Raw genomic sequence first — 17,714 nt, 5'->3', positions numbered from 1 at the left:
TTTCATCAGCAACAGAAAATTGGGCTGTAATTAAGCTGTCAGGAATAGTTTGTATGGCTTCTTTTTGTATAAAGCATAATATTGCCACCAGTGTGTATGTATGCAGATTGAGGAGTATTGTTTTCCTGTTCAAAATTACCTGGCAATAATGGCACTGAAAAATCTGCCACCAAACACAGTAGTAAGCAGACTCGCTCTTTTCTTTTAATTTCCAGCAGATTTGCCAAGTAACTTAGAAATGTCAATGGTTTTTCATATTTACTGTGAAGACTAAAGTATTTAGTCATGATTATTGACTTTTTTTTCTCTTTTCTCTGCTACTTTTCTCTGCTACTTTAATCAAGTCCAATTGGAAGATTATTGTTCAGATGCAACAAATCTGCTAAACATGGTTAAAAGAGGCAAAGACACTTTTCCCAATATGATCTATGTGCAAACAGGTTCCCCCTTCAATCCATATCTGTATCTCCAATTTAATTCTGTGAATTAATTCTGTCTGGTGAAACTCTGTTGAGCAGAAGGGAGATTTTAGCCTGGTCATCTGTAAATACTGTAAACACAACCAGTTTCACCCCTTTCCCAAAGACTCTAGATTGATGAGCTGTATGGACACGTGTGAGTTTGGGCTGTATTTGGACATGGTTTGCTGGTCCATGTGGATGTATGCAGCCATTCCAGGACCACTGATAAAACTGGATAATTTCACAAAACCTCCCTGAGACAAAGAAGTGAAAGGGTACTTTTAATTAATATGTGGTAGGACTAGTTTGTTTTCACAGATCTTTGTGTATTTTTTCTTTTTACTTATTTTTCTTCAGATTCTTTTTGAAAGTTTGGTCTTTTTTTTTTTTTTTTTTTTTTTTTTTTTTTTTTTTTTCAGCATTAAAATCATGAAAATACCTATGCTAACTTGATAAAACCCTGTGTTTTTCCTCAATACTTCACTGTAGTCCAGTGCTTGTCAAGGAGAGGAAAGTGCTGGCACTTTTTGGTGCAGTGTTCTGGAAACAAGGTTCTAGCATCCAGCTCAGGAGTTAGCACTGGTTCTTCTAGAATTTCCATACCTTCATTATACAGAGCCTTTTCACTGTTTGAAAGAGAGCCTGGCATTAATTATTACAACATGATAACTGAACCCTGGTCTCTGGTATTTCTCAGCCACTGAAAATCCTTTGTTGGCTCTGATGAGCTGGTAGTGCCTAAGAAATCCAGGTATACATTTCATTCTAACATAAACACTTATGAGCATGAGTTAGTTATGGCATAAAAAATATCTGCCCACTTTCAGCATTTATCCTGCTTATTTCTGTGCGCACTGTGCTGATGGAAGAATATGATGACACTCTGTAGTTTGCTTTCCCCCACTCCCTGCTGCTGTCTGTGATGTGAACATCTGGCATCTGGAAATAAAACAGCATAAAACACTCCACTACTTGTCTACATGAATCAATCTGCAACCCAAGCTATGCTGAAAATAGTGGCTGCTGGATTAATTTCTGCAAGGGTTTTATCACATTCTTATGGAAGACTCAGCAGTTTTCATATGGATCTTTCCAAATGTTACAGGTGACGTGATTGTGTTTCACAAAAGATGTTTAGTGTGGCAGAGTGGGTTGAAGCTACTTGGTACTTGATATTTTAATGCCTTTTCTGGCAGATTTTATTTTTGTTGTCATTCCTACTGGGCTATTTGGTATGGTGGAACAAAATATTTTATTGATTTTGTGATTTGCTCAAAAGTCAGATGGCAGAAATTATTAAAGGGAAATATGACATTTAATGTTTGTTTCAGTCACTGAAGATCTTGTTAGAAGACGTGCAGAACATAACAACTGTGAAATTTTTTCACTGGAAGAAATCTCTTTGCATCAGCAGGAAATAGAAAAGCTAGAGCATCTTGACAAATGGTGTAGAGATTTAAAAATTCTCTATCTTCAGAATAATCTAATTCCAAAAATTGGTAAGTCTTTTCTTGATATATTTCTTTTAAAATGTATTCACATGCGTAATTTTGAAATCAGGAAAAGAAAAAGTTCTGTTATCCATAAGGAAATGTGCCCCTAACAAGAGTTCCTTTCCTGGCTTTTTTATTAAATTTCTAAGAAGCTCAGAAATTTGCAAGGGAAAGTTTAAATTAAAAAGATACTACTGAGATACAAGTCACTAGAATATGAGTGTGAAACACTTTTTATGGATAAAAATTTCAAAAATTGGATATAGTTTAAATATCCCATCTCATGGCAAACAGAGTGACAAAGAGTTTACCATGTACCATGGACTCTGATATCACAGGATTAACTCTTTCAGGCCTTTTTTAAAATTTCATTTTCATGCAGATCATATTTTTTTTGTTAATATTGAAATAGTTTTTATTCAGATAAGGTACTTGCTTGTGTGCATGAACCAAACTTCTGCAACAAAGCCTTACTGGTCTTCCTGCACCACAGGAGAAGATATAATTTCATATGGTCTGGTTTTGCTCCATATTGGAAGATGTGACATCAAGTCTTGTGCTGGAAAAGCTTAGATTCTACATGTATTGTCTAGATGAACAACCAAAAGTTGGAAGTGTTCAGAAATTTTATTGGTATATGTCTTTGAAGTTCCTTAAGAGGAAGAAAAAAAATACTAAGGTTTTAGGAGGAAATTCTGTGCTCAGAACTTGCAGGCAAATCCTTTAAGTTTTCTCAAGGGACTCCTCAGGAAACCGTCTCTGCTGATAACAAATGCATTTCCTAAAGTGGAGAAATCTTCTCCCAGCGAGAGCAAGTTTCTTTAAACTGCTTTGTACTTTTTTACTCCATCAAAAGAGGGATTAAAATAAGTTGGTTTTCTCTCTGTTAATTTGTCTTTAATAAGGCACAAGATTTCATCTTGTGGTTTTTCTGTAAACACTCAGGCCTCCTTCAGGTTAGCACAGGATACCATATTCAGATTGTTGCTTTTTAGAGCACAAAATTCTTTCAGCAATTTCATTTTTGAGATGAATTTTTTTTATGTGACCATAATTTAACTGTAGGAGTTGAAAAAGTATGCAGCTTAGTGATTCGTATATTCTTGTATAATGTGACAGCTTTCCCAGGTAATACCTTTATGACAAATGAAAAAAAAAAAAACAAACAACAACCCCAAAACAAAACTCCAAAACAAAAAACAACTAAAACAAGCGCTGCCAACCCCTCCCCACGCCATAGTGGTGACCAAAACCATTGTCAACAGGGGCTGTGTTACAAAGTATTGAAGTGGAGAAGTTATTCTTCCCAGTGGATGCCAACATGTCCTTGCAGAGGATGCAGCAGTTCCAAGCATGTTTCTGAATGTCACAGAGAAATGGTTTATATGGGCTCTGTTGGGCTGTGTGTTTTCTCTTCTTAAAGCAAACCTCAAAGCAGCCCTGGGGATGAGCTGTGCCTTGGGAGCAGGCAGGGGGTGCTCAGGTATCCAGGGTGTGCATGGGTGCTACCACTGGCTTCAGCACAGCTCTCACTTCATCGTGTGCACAGGCACTGCCCTTACATTGCAACGAAAACAGGCATCCAAACTAAGCTACACAAGTCCTTGCTGAGAAATTGATGTCGTCATTTGTTTATGAATTATGTAGAAAATACCTCTCCAAGTTCTCAGTAAACTGAGAACTGTGGTAGGATTCTTGTCACCAAATTTGTGGATATCTCACAGATCCCAAGATGAAATGTATCACTGTGCTTTTTCAGCCATGCCTCTTGAATTAGATATGTATGTGTTTTATGTATTTGTGATAAAAATATATTTATAACTTTTCTTGTTTCTTTTTCCTTTTTAATTTAGTATTTTCAGAAAACTTTTTTGTTTTGTCTTTTTTATTAACATTAAAATATTAATGTCCAGTAATGTGGTACATATTCTGATTTGTCCATCCTGTTTTTCTGTCTCATTGTTGCTTTGAAGTAAAGTAAACAAAGTGAAATCATAATGTCCTTTCCAGTGCTGAAAACTGAAATAATTCATCTATGTTTTGTTACAGAAAATGTGGGCAAACTAAAGAAGCTGGAATATTTAAATGTAGCTTTGAACAACATTGAAAGAATTGAAAATTTGGAAGGTCAGATTTTGAAAAAAGCCATTTTGCCTTTTCATATTAGCACACTTACGTTGTGACTTGGTGGAAAAGAGGATGGAAGCCATTAAGTGTGCCCACCTCTAGGGGTGTTTTGTGGATATTTAGAGGATCCTTGGGTGCAGGGTTTCAATAAATGCTTCTTTGTAGCAAGTGCTTCCTACTGCTGAATTTTTCTCATTGAACTTTCCTAAATGTCCAGGTCGTGTTTCGTGTTCAGGAATCAAATGTCACACACAAGAACGTTCTGTGCTCAGCACAGGTTGCATTGAGGGTCTGGGGTTTCTTGAAAGAGGTTTTCAGAGGATTTCTTGTCTGTCATTGCTTGAAATCCTGTCTGTTCTATCCATGTTTAATCCTTTATCCTGTGACTTCTGCACATTTCATGTGCAAAATATGCCATTTTCCAAGATAAATATCTAAGACTTGGAGCGACCCATAAACACATTCCATATTAGTTGAATAATTTATGACCTGATTGTTTTCTGTTTCTCAGTCTGTTTTCTGTTTCTCAGATTGTTTTCTGTTTCTCAGATTAGGCCAGTTGCTGAACCTTTAACATATCCACCTTGACAAATGTACAGTTAAAATAAAAAACCCAGACAAACTGGTTGGTTAGTTATTTATGTCTGTGTGTGTTTTGGTTTTGTTTTGGTTTTCATTTGTTTGTTTAGCTGGGCGGTTGGTTTATTTTGTGTTTTTATGTCTGCAAGCTGGTTCAAGAGGGTGGCTTAAATAAGAAACAAGCAAATAGTCTAAACACAAATTTGAAAAGGTGAAGAGGTAGGTAGTGTAGTACATATTTGGGAATTTGTTGAGAAAGTTGCATTTGTTTTCATGCCACTAAATTTTAAATTCATCTATCAGGCTGCATTATTTATTACTGTGATTTGTCAGTTACCTAGGAGTTACAACCTTTGGGATTGGCCCTTGCATAAATTTAGGTTATTTAAATCCTCTAATAAATTGTTCAATGTCGTTAACTTTCTTACAGCTAAACTGTGCATAAAACTTAGCAAATAGACCAGGAAAGAAAAGTGATTACAGTGATGAGAATCAAAGTTGAGCTTGCTCTCAGCTAAACTTTTTACTCTTAGAGTCAAGGTTATGATTCATGGATACATTATGATAAAAGGAGAGGCTGATAAATTAAAAAATCAGATGCTTTTCCCGAGCATTTTGTTACCTAATTTAGAGTTTCTGTTTGTAATGAATTGCTTTAGTACAAACACTTTCTTACCAGTATTTGCAATTTAACCAATGATAAAGTATTTACAATGACAGCTGAATCCACAGAGTGGAAAATCTAACTTGTTGTGAGTTTTTGGGAAATCTTATCTTTGTATGTTAATCTCTCATCAGAGATTAACCATATTCAGGACTGAAACTCATAATTGATCTCTCTATCCTTTAGCAATTGGATTGGATTTTAGCCATATGATTGAGACTTAGCTGAGAAGGGGTATCAAGGCAATCAGACTGCTAAAAATGAAATCTAGCTTACCTGAAAATTAAATAATTAATAGCTCATCTGTAAATGTCCACAAAGTTTTGATACTGATAAAGCTAATAATGTTATGATATTTTGTATGTTACTGAGTTTGTTTTATTCCTGTAGATATTGCAAGTTCATAAACTTTAGCTATGAGTCAATCTTTCGCTCAGAAAGAGTCTTGGAAAAGATGTTTGTTTGAAGTTCTGATAGAATGATGCCTGCTTAGAGAACACAAATGGAGACAGTTTTATATCCAAGTGTGTATATGTGTGTGTATATATATCGTGTACATTTATGTTATAGACGAATTCAATTAAGGCTTCTTTCAAACAGGCTGTGAAGAATTGAAGAAACTTGACCTGACAGCAAATTTCATTGGGGAACTCTCTAGTATTGAATCCCTAAAATGCAATATTCATCTGAAGGAATTGTTTCTAGTGGGTAACCCATGTGCTGCATTTGAAGGTTATAGACAATTTGTAGTGGCAACTCTTCATCAATTAAAAGTAAGATTTTAATACTTAAATTTAAATCCAAATAAAACATGAGTCCTGTTGACTGAACATACTTATTCTAAACAAAATAAACACCTGTACTTAGACTTTTTCTTAATATTCACAGGAAATTAAATTCTATTCCAAAGAATAAATGACTACAACAAATAATATGATAATAATTGGTTCTATTCTGATGGAACCACAATTATTCACTAACTTTTCTGTCATCTTTATTGGAGATTCTTAAACTGGTTGGTTGGTTGGTTGGTTTTATGTTTGGTTGGTTTGGGGGTTTTGTTTGTTTGTTTGTTGTGGAGTTTTTTGTTTTTTTCAAATAAATGCATTGTACAGTTCTGGTGGGTTTTTTTCTCGTAGTTGTTATATATTGTATTTTTAGTTTAATAACATGATTGCAGAAAGTTAGTGAGTTGTTTGTACCATTCCAACAATATATACTAAACCTGCAGTGTAAGACAGTAAAAAAATACAAGTTGGTGTAAAATTGCACTACACTGCATTGACTTTAAATAGATACTTTGAGAGATTGTGGTTTTGTGCTATGACTAAACTGCTATAACAATTTCCTGTCAATTAAACAGTCTCAGGCCTGAAATATGTGCTCACAATTTTCCTCAGAGAAGCACAGGCACTGCTTAACTTATTAAGAGTAAATTCAACTTACTCAGTTAGCAATAAACGTTCACATCAAAAGAAACAATTCTGGGCTGAATCAAAGTCAGACAAAGACCAGAAATGGCTGAAGGGACTCTGTCTACTGTACAGTCTAATAGGACTAGTTAAAATTCCTGGAAAATGCTAAAAACAGATATTAGACACACAAAACCATTTTCAAATCTGAATAGTAAGCTATTGTAAATTCTTTGTAGTAAATTGTAGCTTACATAGTGCTATTGATATGTGAAAGGTGCATTTCTCATTATAGACAGAACTTTATCAAAATTAAACTGCAATCTAATAGATTTATTGATTTGAATATGTTTATAATTTCTCACATATTTATATTGATTGTTTTCCCCTTTGGGAAGTATTTGGATAGTAAAGAAATAGAACGTTCAGAGAGGATTAAAGCACTTCAAAACTATCCAGAAATGAAATGGAAAATCAGAGAACAGGAACAAGCTTACCTTCTCAAAAGGGCCAGAGAAAAGGAAGAGGCTCAAAGAAGGATGCAAGAAAAAAAGGATGAGAAACAGAAACAGATGGACTCCAAGCTTGGATTTGACAGGTAACAGTAAACAGCAACAGTTTGTGAGTAAACAGTATTATTTTCTTTCTTTATTCACAAGTTTGGTTTTTTTCATTAAAGAGGTTTTATAATTCCACTTAAATATTTTTGTTCATTTTTGTTGCTGATTCAAGCAAATTTATTTCTCCTCTTACATGTTATCTCTAGTGAAAAATATAATTAGTTACAAATATAATTTAATATTGACCTGCAGACACAGTTCAATAAAATTTTTTCTCCCAAAACTCCAAGCTGAGTTGTCTGAGTGCAAAATAGTGTAATTATTAGTTTCTTTCAGGAGAACAGCTAGAAATTGTTATTTAAGGTAAAGCAGGGGTTCCAGAGAAAGCAACTGTTCACCTATAATTGCTTTTGTCTTAGCATTATAACATCTGAAGACTGAAATGGAATATTGCAGGCCTTTGGTGTTGATTTTTCTACTTCTTCCACTTCATGTCACTGATATTACATGGACAGCAGCAGGATTTTTGTCTGGGGTCATCTTGTACATCTGCACTTGCCACCCATCTTATTTTTAATCCAACAGAAACTGTTTGATGAAGCTGCCTGTAGAATTTTGTCCTCATAGATCCCACCTGGATTGTAAATTTAAATTTCTCTCTCTATTGATAAAGATTTACAGAAGCATAGAGCTAGGGAGAAAATACTATTCAGGTGTTAAGATTGCATTTGAGGAGATGCTTATTGCTACCTTATGATCTTCTACTCTGTTGCTGCCTGATATTGGGAATTTTTAAACAGCACATGGACTGAAGGTTTTCTCTCACCTGAAAGTTGTGAGGGTATCTGAAAATTCTTTGTCTGATATCTGTTGAACTATCTATCAGGGTTTTCAGGGGATTGGGTATCACTATTACATCGTAGTCAGGTAACTGAAAAACATTATATCAAAATATGCTTTGTTGATTGACAAAAGAAGCAGAGCAGAGAGTGTTCTCCAAATATATAAGATACCATTCTTGGTAAGAATTGTTAGAATTGGTTGAAAGAATATGGTGGTAATTTATTAGCAAGTTACTCTTCCTTCATTTCATTGGGATAATATTTCAGTGATCTTGTATAGACCAGACTCCCCACAGGAAAAAGCCACTCATGCAGAAGGAGATGGAGAGCAGGAAAGATGCAAAACAGTTGAAAATGATGATGAAGACAGAAAATTTTGGGAGGAGCCTACACCATATACTCCAGAATCTAGATTAGAAACTCACAGATATATTGAAGAAAAGCGAAGAGCTAAAGACAATATAAGGTACTTTTTTTGTTTTAGTATCTTTGATGAATTGAAGGAGAAATTTTCAAAGGTACAGAGAACAGGCAGGTAATTGCCTCACATTAAATATTACTGAGAACTGACAGCTGAAATCCTTGTTTCTTGTTAAAATGGGCTTAGATAGTCTAAACTGGATATTCAGATTGTTCATTTTGTTTTCTTCCGTTTTCTAAACTTAATTTAAGTTCTCCTTCTTTTATTTTTCATCAGAGTTTTTAAATATGTTTTGTTTTTCCAACTTCATTTTATGGAATTGAGAAGTTTCACTTTTCTGTCAGCTGTTTTGTGTAGTTCAACATTTAACATCCTGCTAAAAACATTTATCCATAGTTCACATTGCATTATGTAAATGCCACACAGACCATGCTACAAGTTTTTTGCACAAGTGGCATTTCAGGCACTTTTTCCATGTACCTGAGAAATTTTTTGCTCATGTTTTACCAAAGATATTTGTCACAAGTAATAAGATTCTTTCTTTTGTCTGTGATATTTGGCATGGTGAATCTGAAGAAGTCTGGTCCCTGAAAAGCCTTAAAAATTTATAAGTTTGTTACCAGTTTTACTGAATATGAAAAATATATGCAGATTATACCAAAAAACCCAGTATTTTATTGCTGCTGGCTTATCAGTTCCACAGACCCTGTAAGCAATGTCTTTCTGTTTTTCTTTTTTTTCTCTCTCTCTCTTTTACATATATAAAATAATTTGTGCCAGAGATTTTTTTAGCTGTTCTTTTAAAGCGCTTACTTTTTAAAATTTTTGTCAAGGCCAAGTATTGAAAAAGTCAGTCCTAGGGAACTCTCCAAGAAATCTGGGAATGTGCATAGCTTGTTGCTATTATTAGTTCAAGTTCTAGCACTTTCCTGGAAGAACTACTGTGAAACTCAGATTCTAACCAGTTAGAGTTTTGCTATGTTTGGAAATGCCTTGCTCTAGTCAAAAGCAAGTGTGTTCCAAATGCTTCCCTTTAAAGATTCAAGGACAGTACAAATAGTGTTATAATAAAGATAGAATAGTTAATTTCTGGACTTTTCTAAATTTCCAAGGCATTTCAAGGGTTTAAAAATCCTTTCATGGTTCATTTTGATTTGGTGTTGAGAAAGTTTCATGTCATCTTCTTAAAGTGGTTCACACATATAGACAAGTTCCTCTGGGAACAGATTATTAAAAGCTAACAGGTGGTAGAATATAATTTGTGAAGTGTTTCTGAGAACATCTTTAGAACAGAGTGGTGCTTCATTCACTTTGTGTTTAGGTGGCAAGTCTAGGATTTCAGATGTGGAGACTGGCAGCCCACAAATCCCACAAGAAAACTTATTTATATTATAGAATGGTGTTTAACACTTGGATAATTGTCTTTTTTAAACAGAAATTGGTTTTATGTAGTCATTCCAGTAGGTCTACTTAAGTGATTTTATTCCTTCAAATCCATTTTATTTTTAGACCAAATCTATTTTTATGGGGTTCCCCCCCACCAAGTGTTTTAAATCTATAATATTTTATATTTATCATTAGTGATTTACCTTTAACATTCTCCTAATCCTGAACTTAGAGTAACAAATAGGTTCAGTAACAAAATAGAAGCAATGCATTGTTGGGATTTTTTTGAGAAATGTTTTTCCTTTTAATATGCTGACTGAAGTTGCCATACCCATTACATTGACCAGCCGAGAGTGGGTTAATGCCACATGACAATTACAGTGCTGTATTTTTAAAGAAAACTCCATATTTTTACTTAGATGCAAAAGTAATAGTAGTATCTTAGATGCAAGCAGACTTTTCTTTTTCATGTTACTAAGATTCCTTGTTCTTCCTTTCCTTGCTCATCATCTAAACATTTACACAGGAAAATACCAGTATTATAAGTCTTAATGATCTTACTGTGAATTACTTTGTTTGAGTGGATAAATTTGTCATAGCTGGTTTATTGTACTAAATGAAAGTCAGATATAGTTTAATTGCAAATAGCTGGAAATGGATAGTGAATATTAAAGTAATATATCAGTATATAATAAATACATCAGGAATATGTATTGCATTTTTTGAACAAAGAACACAACAAAAATGTAATATATGTATCAATAAATAATGTATATGTTTGCCATTTGGTCCTACTGTATCCTATTTGATACTGCTTGTGATTAAAATTCTTTTTGCTAGAGCAAAATAGTGATTGAGAGACAGATGCTGTTTGGAGGTAAGCCAAGCACTTGTTCAGTGAGAGTAATCAAGTGAGCATGAATAAAAATTCTTTAGAATTGCTTGCCCATACATCAAAGCAGTTATCAGTGGCAATGCCTCGTGATGAGTTTGACCATTCCTAACTAGAAAAATGTCCCATTTCATACATTTAAGCCATCCGTGGTTCTCTTGTGGTATACCAGATAATTTGATATATTTCTGTTTAATGATGAACATAGTGACATGCAGAAGTTACTGTCTATGTAACATTATAAATTATTTGCTCATCTTTAGATGATGTTTTTAATGTACAGTTGGACCCGTGATGCAAAGTATTTTTTCCTGAAATAAATTGTAGCCTTAACATCAAATACCAGATAATTCTTAGCTCTTCCCATCCTCTTCTTTATTTTTGCTATTAAACTTAAAACTGCAAAATTTTAATGGATAACCATGAACAATTTTTCTTTCTGTTTTGTTAAGGGAATCAAAAAAGAGAGAGAAGACTACTTGGACATTGGTCACTGCAGAAGGAAAAGTTCTGAATATGAATGTTCCTAAGTATGTAAGGTTGAGAGGGTCAACAGTCTTATCTCTCTGTTCTAGATTTGGGCAACTATTTCAATATATGTGACAATCCAAATATAAGAGGGCTGAGAAATTCTTGCTGCAATATTATATTCCTTGTAGGAAAACTATTCTAAACTCATATTCTGATGCTGCAAAAAGAATCAATTTTCATTAAGTTAAGTGTTCAAGATTGTTTAATTTAGCATCTTTGTCTTTAAAGATTGAGGAACTTGTTTTTCTGTAAAAGATATTTTAATCTTTTCCCTTCTATAGTAAGGCTTTTTCTTGGAGCATCCTGCTAATAGTGTAAAAAGTTTAACTACTGAAGATAAATGTATAGGGGAAGCCACTTTGAATGTGGAAAAATACATCCCAGGAATATTTCTGGACAGAATCATTCTGTCCTCTGATGACAAATGTAAAACTGACAGAATTGGGAAGGATAATCAGCTTCTGTGGCAAGAGGCCTTGTGACCCTGAGTGAGATCTCCATCAACAGAGGGTGGGGATACAGGGAAGTGTCCTGTGTTTTACCATTGGCGAAGGCACTTGGGTTTTCAAGGCACTTTGGATTTTTGGAATGAGTTTCCAGGGATATCAGCCATTGATTTTACTTGAACCAAGCCTTCATTTTCTAAGGGAAAGCAGGAGACTGAGTGCAAACATTATTTCCTTATAAACAGCTCCCCATAGAGCCTCCTGCACGAGACTGGGATGAGAAAGTGGCCACTTACCTCTCTGCTATCCTCTGAAGAAGTTTTTCCATTTAGGACTGATTTAGCTGCCAAACCAAATCTATGAACATGCTTATCATTTGCATGAAAACTACTTTCTAAATCTTGGAAATTTAGAAATCCTTACAAATTCAATTGTGCCATGTAGTGCACAATTTTCAGTAGAACAGAGAGAATTAAAGGTAGTGGGAGAGTTTAGTGTCATGTTTAGTGTCATGTAGACCCATGTTTAGTCTGTCTGTACCAGGAGATATTTTCCATTGTATTAATGTACTTTTTTCAGTAAAAATGTGTTGACTAAAAAAAAAAAAAAAACAAAAAAAAACCAACAAAAAAACTTTTTTAATCCAAAAAAGACAAGCCTAATATAATTTAAATCTTGTGTTAATAGAAGCTGATTGTGCCTCTAAAGAGCAGAGACATTTAGACAAATCCCTAGCTGTGTTATTTTAGAAGAAACAGGGTTCACTGTTAATAGCATCCCTGTTTGTGTCACCTGAGTTTTCTCAATTTAGTCTGTGGGTGTGCCCACATAAAGCCAGACCAATGAGCATTTTTTGTCCTGGCTTCAACAAAAATGTCACAGCTGTTCAATGCAATCTGGCAGTGTATTGGAGAGACATAAAGAAAGAGATACAAGTAAGCAGATGGTGTTCTCTGAAGTTTTTGCTTCAACATGGAAGTCTCATGTCCATAAAAATGTCCAAATTTCTCTGATGTTCTTTTGGAAAGTGAGCAAGAGAAATGGCCGCTTGCTGCCGTGGACAGACTATTTCTCTCCTTCAGTTCTAAGTAGGATTCCTCCTGGAAAATTTTACAATTCTGTCCTCTTGTTCACCCTTCATGTTTTAGTGGATTCTCTAAATCAGTGATGCAGTAAGACAAAAAGTCTGAAGAGGAAATAAAGCTGTTTTGTATTCTTTGCACTTTTCCATTAAAAAATACTCCTAAACTTCAACCTCTGTAAACTTTCTTGCAAATTGACTGTATCAGAATATAGGAGAGCAAAGAGTGAAAAGTATATCTGGCAATTTTTTTTTTTTTCTGAAAAAAATTATCATCTACTCTGTTAACATTTGAGCATCTTTCCATTACCTGAACACAATTTATCTAAGTACGTTACTGTCACTGAAATAGCCCAGATAAATGATATTAAGCAAAATCCTTTCATTTTATACTAATAACTAATTTATCAAAAGCTTGTCATTTGTAGGTAATTTCATTCTGGTTTTTCTCTGCTTTCATACATGGGAAATGTTTGAGCATATGAGCAAAACTTGTAAGTCTAGACTAGATCTCCTTACAGTTGTAGTAGTTGGCATCGATTATAACTGGTAAGATTTATTCTCAATTTTAAGAACACAGCCAACAGACCACAAACACACAGCTAATACAATCTACAGGCTCATTTTCAACAAAGCTTGTAGAATGAGGGATATTATGCAGACCATGTTTTACTTTGGAAATACACAGACAGATATTTATAGTTGGAGCAAATTAATTCCTACGAACAAAAGGGCATTTTTGACATACCGTAAGGTTAAAATTATGAAGTTCTGTGATTTTCTTGCATTTTGGAGCTTTTTTTTTCTATAAAGATGTGATAGAGTAGACAAGTTTCACCAGCAGATGTCTCTCGTTCTGCATTGTCAGAATGAGCTTAATTTTAGCTGACCTTCAGCAGAGGATTTTTTTTTCTTGTGGTTTGAGTAGGGAGAACAGAAAATAAATGTAAGAATGACCTTGGCTCAAATGCCAGAATTTTTTTCTGTTCGTGGGGCAAATTGCAACTATTTCTAAATGATCACATGACATATTGTCTAAATGGTGTTTGTATTCATCTAAAATTGCTACCATTTGAACTATGCTGTAATGTTTGCTTATTCACTCCAGTAGTATTTATCCTGGAGATGTTTCTTGTCATTGTTATTAGGCTTCATTTCTCTTTGAAAGATGATGAAGAAAACAACCAGATCATCTTGGATCTTGCTGTTTACAGGTCAGATCTTTTTTTCCCATAATTTTTGCCACTTATAAGATGTAATACACAGTGTTTCAATTATACTGCTCTCTGTAATGGGGACTTTTCAAGAAGAAAACAAATTATATAGTGGATAATGAAACCAATCTCAAAACCTGTGCCAAAGAAGTGAAGCTGAATAAGCCAAAGGCCCTTCACACTGTTCTGTTAATCCTGAATGGGGACTGTGTCTAACAGTCACCTCTTCTTTTATACATATACAAAATCTTTTCCATTCTTCCTTTGCAGATAGGGGCTGTAGGGAGTGGGTTTTTTGCTCATAGAAGTGCTTCAGTACAGTTAATGTGCTTCTAGTTAAATTCTTCTTCTCCCTGAGACAGAGTAGACTAGCCTTGTCTTATTTTCCTTGATTAGTGGGAAGAGTCCATGGCTTGTGCCTACTCTTGAAATGTACCAGAGCATTGCTTGGAAGAAATTTGGTTGAACCAGGCAAAATATGACAAGGAGATAGTGCATATACTGCTAAGCATTACAATGACCTTTTCCATTCTTCAGGAAGGGGCTGGAAACCCATAAGTTTATCTATTCATAATAGAAACTTGTTACATAAAACTTGAACTAGTTTTATAGCACAGAAGTGTTAATTCATGCCAGGTGTGCTTCCCTTGGAAGTCAGTCATTTCCCTCAAAAGAGGAAATTAATGTTTCTGACTTAGAAGATACAGATCTTTTTCTGGAAGCTCAGAATATCTATTCAGGTGCAATAAATTGCTGGATGTACTACAGAATCACAGAATCATTTAGGTTAGAAAAGACCTTCAAGATCATTCAGTCCAGCCTTTGACCCATCATGACCTTGTCAACTACACCACAGCATTAAGTGCCATGTACAGTCATTTCTTGAGCACTTTGGGACCCTGAGTAGCCCATATTTTAATAGTCTGTGCTCACTTGCAAGAAATGCAGACTAAAACACTTGAAAAATTCACCTGTTAGGCAATGTTGTTAAACAAGGGAAATGGGAAATATGTATTTCTGCATTCCCATGAGTCACATCAGGTGTCACATAGTGAAGAGGAGATATGAGCAAATTTTGTTTGAAAGATTTAAAATCACTGTTTTTTCTGGGAATGGAAAGTATATCTGTTCATTGTTTTCCAGCAAATTTTGTGCAAGAAAAGGGAATTTCTATTATAATTTTAATATATAGAAGTAGGAAGGAAAAGTAGCATAATACTTGTGCAATTTTAAAAAGCATGTAGATTAATTTTCATATTAATGTAAACCACTGAGCTATCAAGTGAAAGACCTTTTTGATTTCTCAAGGATTTTGAATTCTTGCAGTTATACAATAGCTGATGTTATGGACTTGAGAGAATTTAGACATTATTTTAGATGACACTTACAGGAAAATTGTGGGTGTTTTTCCCCAAAAGTTTAAATCCTAATAGTATTTTGGAAAATTTAATAACTGAAATTTAAGCTTGTGCTTTATGAACTGTGAAATTTTGAAAGAGCTATGTGGTCTGCTGTAGATTGATTCATTTATTTATATTTCATTCCAAAGACATTTGGACACTTCTTTAATTGATGTTGATGTGCAGCCAACTTACGTACGAGTACTGGTGAAGGGAAAGGTTTGTGATCTCTTATTACATTCATTTCAAATCAAGAGTTAATGTTTGCCATACTTATTCAGTGGACTCTGCATCTGACTTCTGTAAGTTACCAGTCATTTGCATCTATGCAGAGAGAATGGATCTTTCAATACCAACATCATTTTGTACCACATATAAACTGTGGAAGTCCTAAACAGAAGGTGTACAAAGACTGAAATAAAATTTCACTTTCCTTCTCTCCTCTCTTCTTATTCCCACCACACAGTGTGCCATAATTCACTTTAGAGGAGAGCTTCCTATTTGCCCTAGGCTAGAATTTAGCAATTTCACAATCTGGAATTTATAGCTGACAGAAACCAATGGATGTATATCCTTTTGAAAGGGCATTTAAAATGTCATTCCAGTTTTCTCTCTTCTTGGTGGTTTTCATTTTGTAATAATTTTTTTAAATAAGTTCAAAGTACTTCCACAGTAAACCAAAATCCCTATTTTTAACTGAGCCAACTGCATAAACAGAACTTGAGAATTGCTTTACATCTAAATAGACTGGATAATCTTTCTCATTTAATTGCTAATATAAGTCAAGCATCGTTTTATAACCTTCTTTAGAAATGACACTTCAGGAATGGCAGCAATTCATGAACGTACATCTGACTCTACTTGTAAGCAAAAGCTATTTAGCATAATTTATTAGGTTTAGTAATACCATACATAAAGTGTATTAGACCTGCATTTAGACCTGCAGCGTCCTTAGAATCAAAGGATGTGATAGTAGTGTTTTCGTATTTGTTCCATCCATGTGAAAGAAAGAAAAAAATGTTTTAGCATGATATACTTCAATTCCATATTGTCTCATAGCCATTTCAGCTTGTGCTCCCTGAGGAAGTGAAGCCAGACAGCAGCTGTGCTAAAAGATCACAAACAACTGGTCATTTAGTTGTCACCATGCCAAAGGTATGTAAAATAGGAGGCATCACACAAAGGTCCTTAAATGTTGTGAGTACTTGGGGAATGTTTCTGAGTTACAGGTAGCATCTGGCCTGCTAAAGATATGCAGTCTAGCCTTTCCAGCAGGACATGTTTTCCAAAAAATGAACATTGCATAAAGACAATTTAATTGCAGAGCCAAGCCTTAGTATTTAAAATCCCTCTAAAGGAACATAATGCAAATCAGTATTAATAGAAATGTGTATTTCCTTTACTTTAAACAAAATCAGCTTTTTTATATGCTAAAAGAGACTATGCAAAACATGTAGTATTATGCAAATGTTTAAGAAGATAGATTTTTTTTTTTTTTAATAATGGAAATAAACACGTACCTACTTCCTTTTTCCACTTGTGGAATAATAAGAACAAATCAGTTTATCAAAATTTGTGTGGCACACATAGGTATGAAGGTTACATATTTGTTCAGATAAAGGGATGATGCACTACTCTGATTTGTCATGTGTTTGGAAAAAGAATTGTTTAATTCATTTTCCCTTTATGCTCTGCCTGGCTGGAAAGGATTCCCTGACCAACTGTACAAACTACTGTGACCATAGAGCAAGAAGGCTGTGGCAACATGGTGTTTCAACTGCAACTGCTTGGAGCAGACAGGGAGCTGGAATTTCTAGGGAGGTGGAGATCCAGAGATGAGAATGAGTGGTATGGTGGAGTTCTGGATACTGAGGGAGAAGTTAATCAACTGTAGCATGTTCTGCTGTTATGCCTTAGGAGGGTTGGGTTGCTCTTAAGGCCTCTGTGGGACATCTTATACTTTTGGCTTTTGGAATTCATTAATCTCTCCTAGGGATATTTACAGTAAAAAAATAATTTCTTAGTGCTCTAGCCTTACATTTCTGGCCTTTAGGAATTTTCTCTGTTCTGTAAGGGCAGGAGGCATGTATGAGTTCACCAGAATATGTCAAATACAGCATTTCCTTCTGAAGGAAGAAGTTATTTAGCTGAAATAACTTCACCTGCTATATGGGGTCTTTTTTTTTCTCTTTCTGTTCTGATTTA

General features: G+C 34.6%; 1 protein-coding gene across 2 annotated transcripts in view; it reads left to right on the top strand.

Moving 5' to 3' along the window:
- The window catches only part of LOC136371900 (dynein axonemal assembly factor 11-like), a 51,812-nt gene that overhangs the window by 18,584 nt on the left and 15,514 nt on the right, over positions 1–17,714 (top strand). For both annotated transcript variants that reach the window (XM_066336255.1, XM_066336251.1), the window contains 9 exons: positions 1,793–1,960; positions 4,004–4,081; positions 5,925–6,097; positions 7,135–7,334; positions 8,419–8,604; positions 11,290–11,367; positions 14,044–14,109; positions 15,659–15,728; positions 16,569–16,664. In XM_066336255.1, coding sequence (XP_066192352.1) covers positions 1,793–1,960; positions 4,004–4,081; positions 5,925–6,097; positions 7,135–7,334; positions 8,419–8,604; positions 11,290–11,367; positions 14,044–14,109; positions 15,659–15,728; positions 16,569–16,664 — 1,115 coding nt within the window. The remainder of the gene's footprint in view (positions 1–1,792; positions 1,961–4,003; positions 4,082–5,924; positions 6,098–7,134; positions 7,335–8,418; positions 8,605–11,289; positions 11,368–14,043; positions 14,110–15,658; positions 15,729–16,568; positions 16,665–17,714) is intronic.

Source organism: Sylvia atricapilla, chromosome 1, assembly GCF_009819655.1.
Source record: "Sylvia atricapilla isolate bSylAtr1 chromosome 1, bSylAtr1.pri, whole genome shotgun sequence".
In the NCBI taxonomy this organism is placed as follows: domain Eukaryota; kingdom Metazoa; phylum Chordata; class Aves; order Passeriformes; family Sylviidae; genus Sylvia; species Sylvia atricapilla.
Note: the sequence above shows the minus strand (reverse complement) of the source record. Positions and strands in the feature narration are given on the sequence as shown.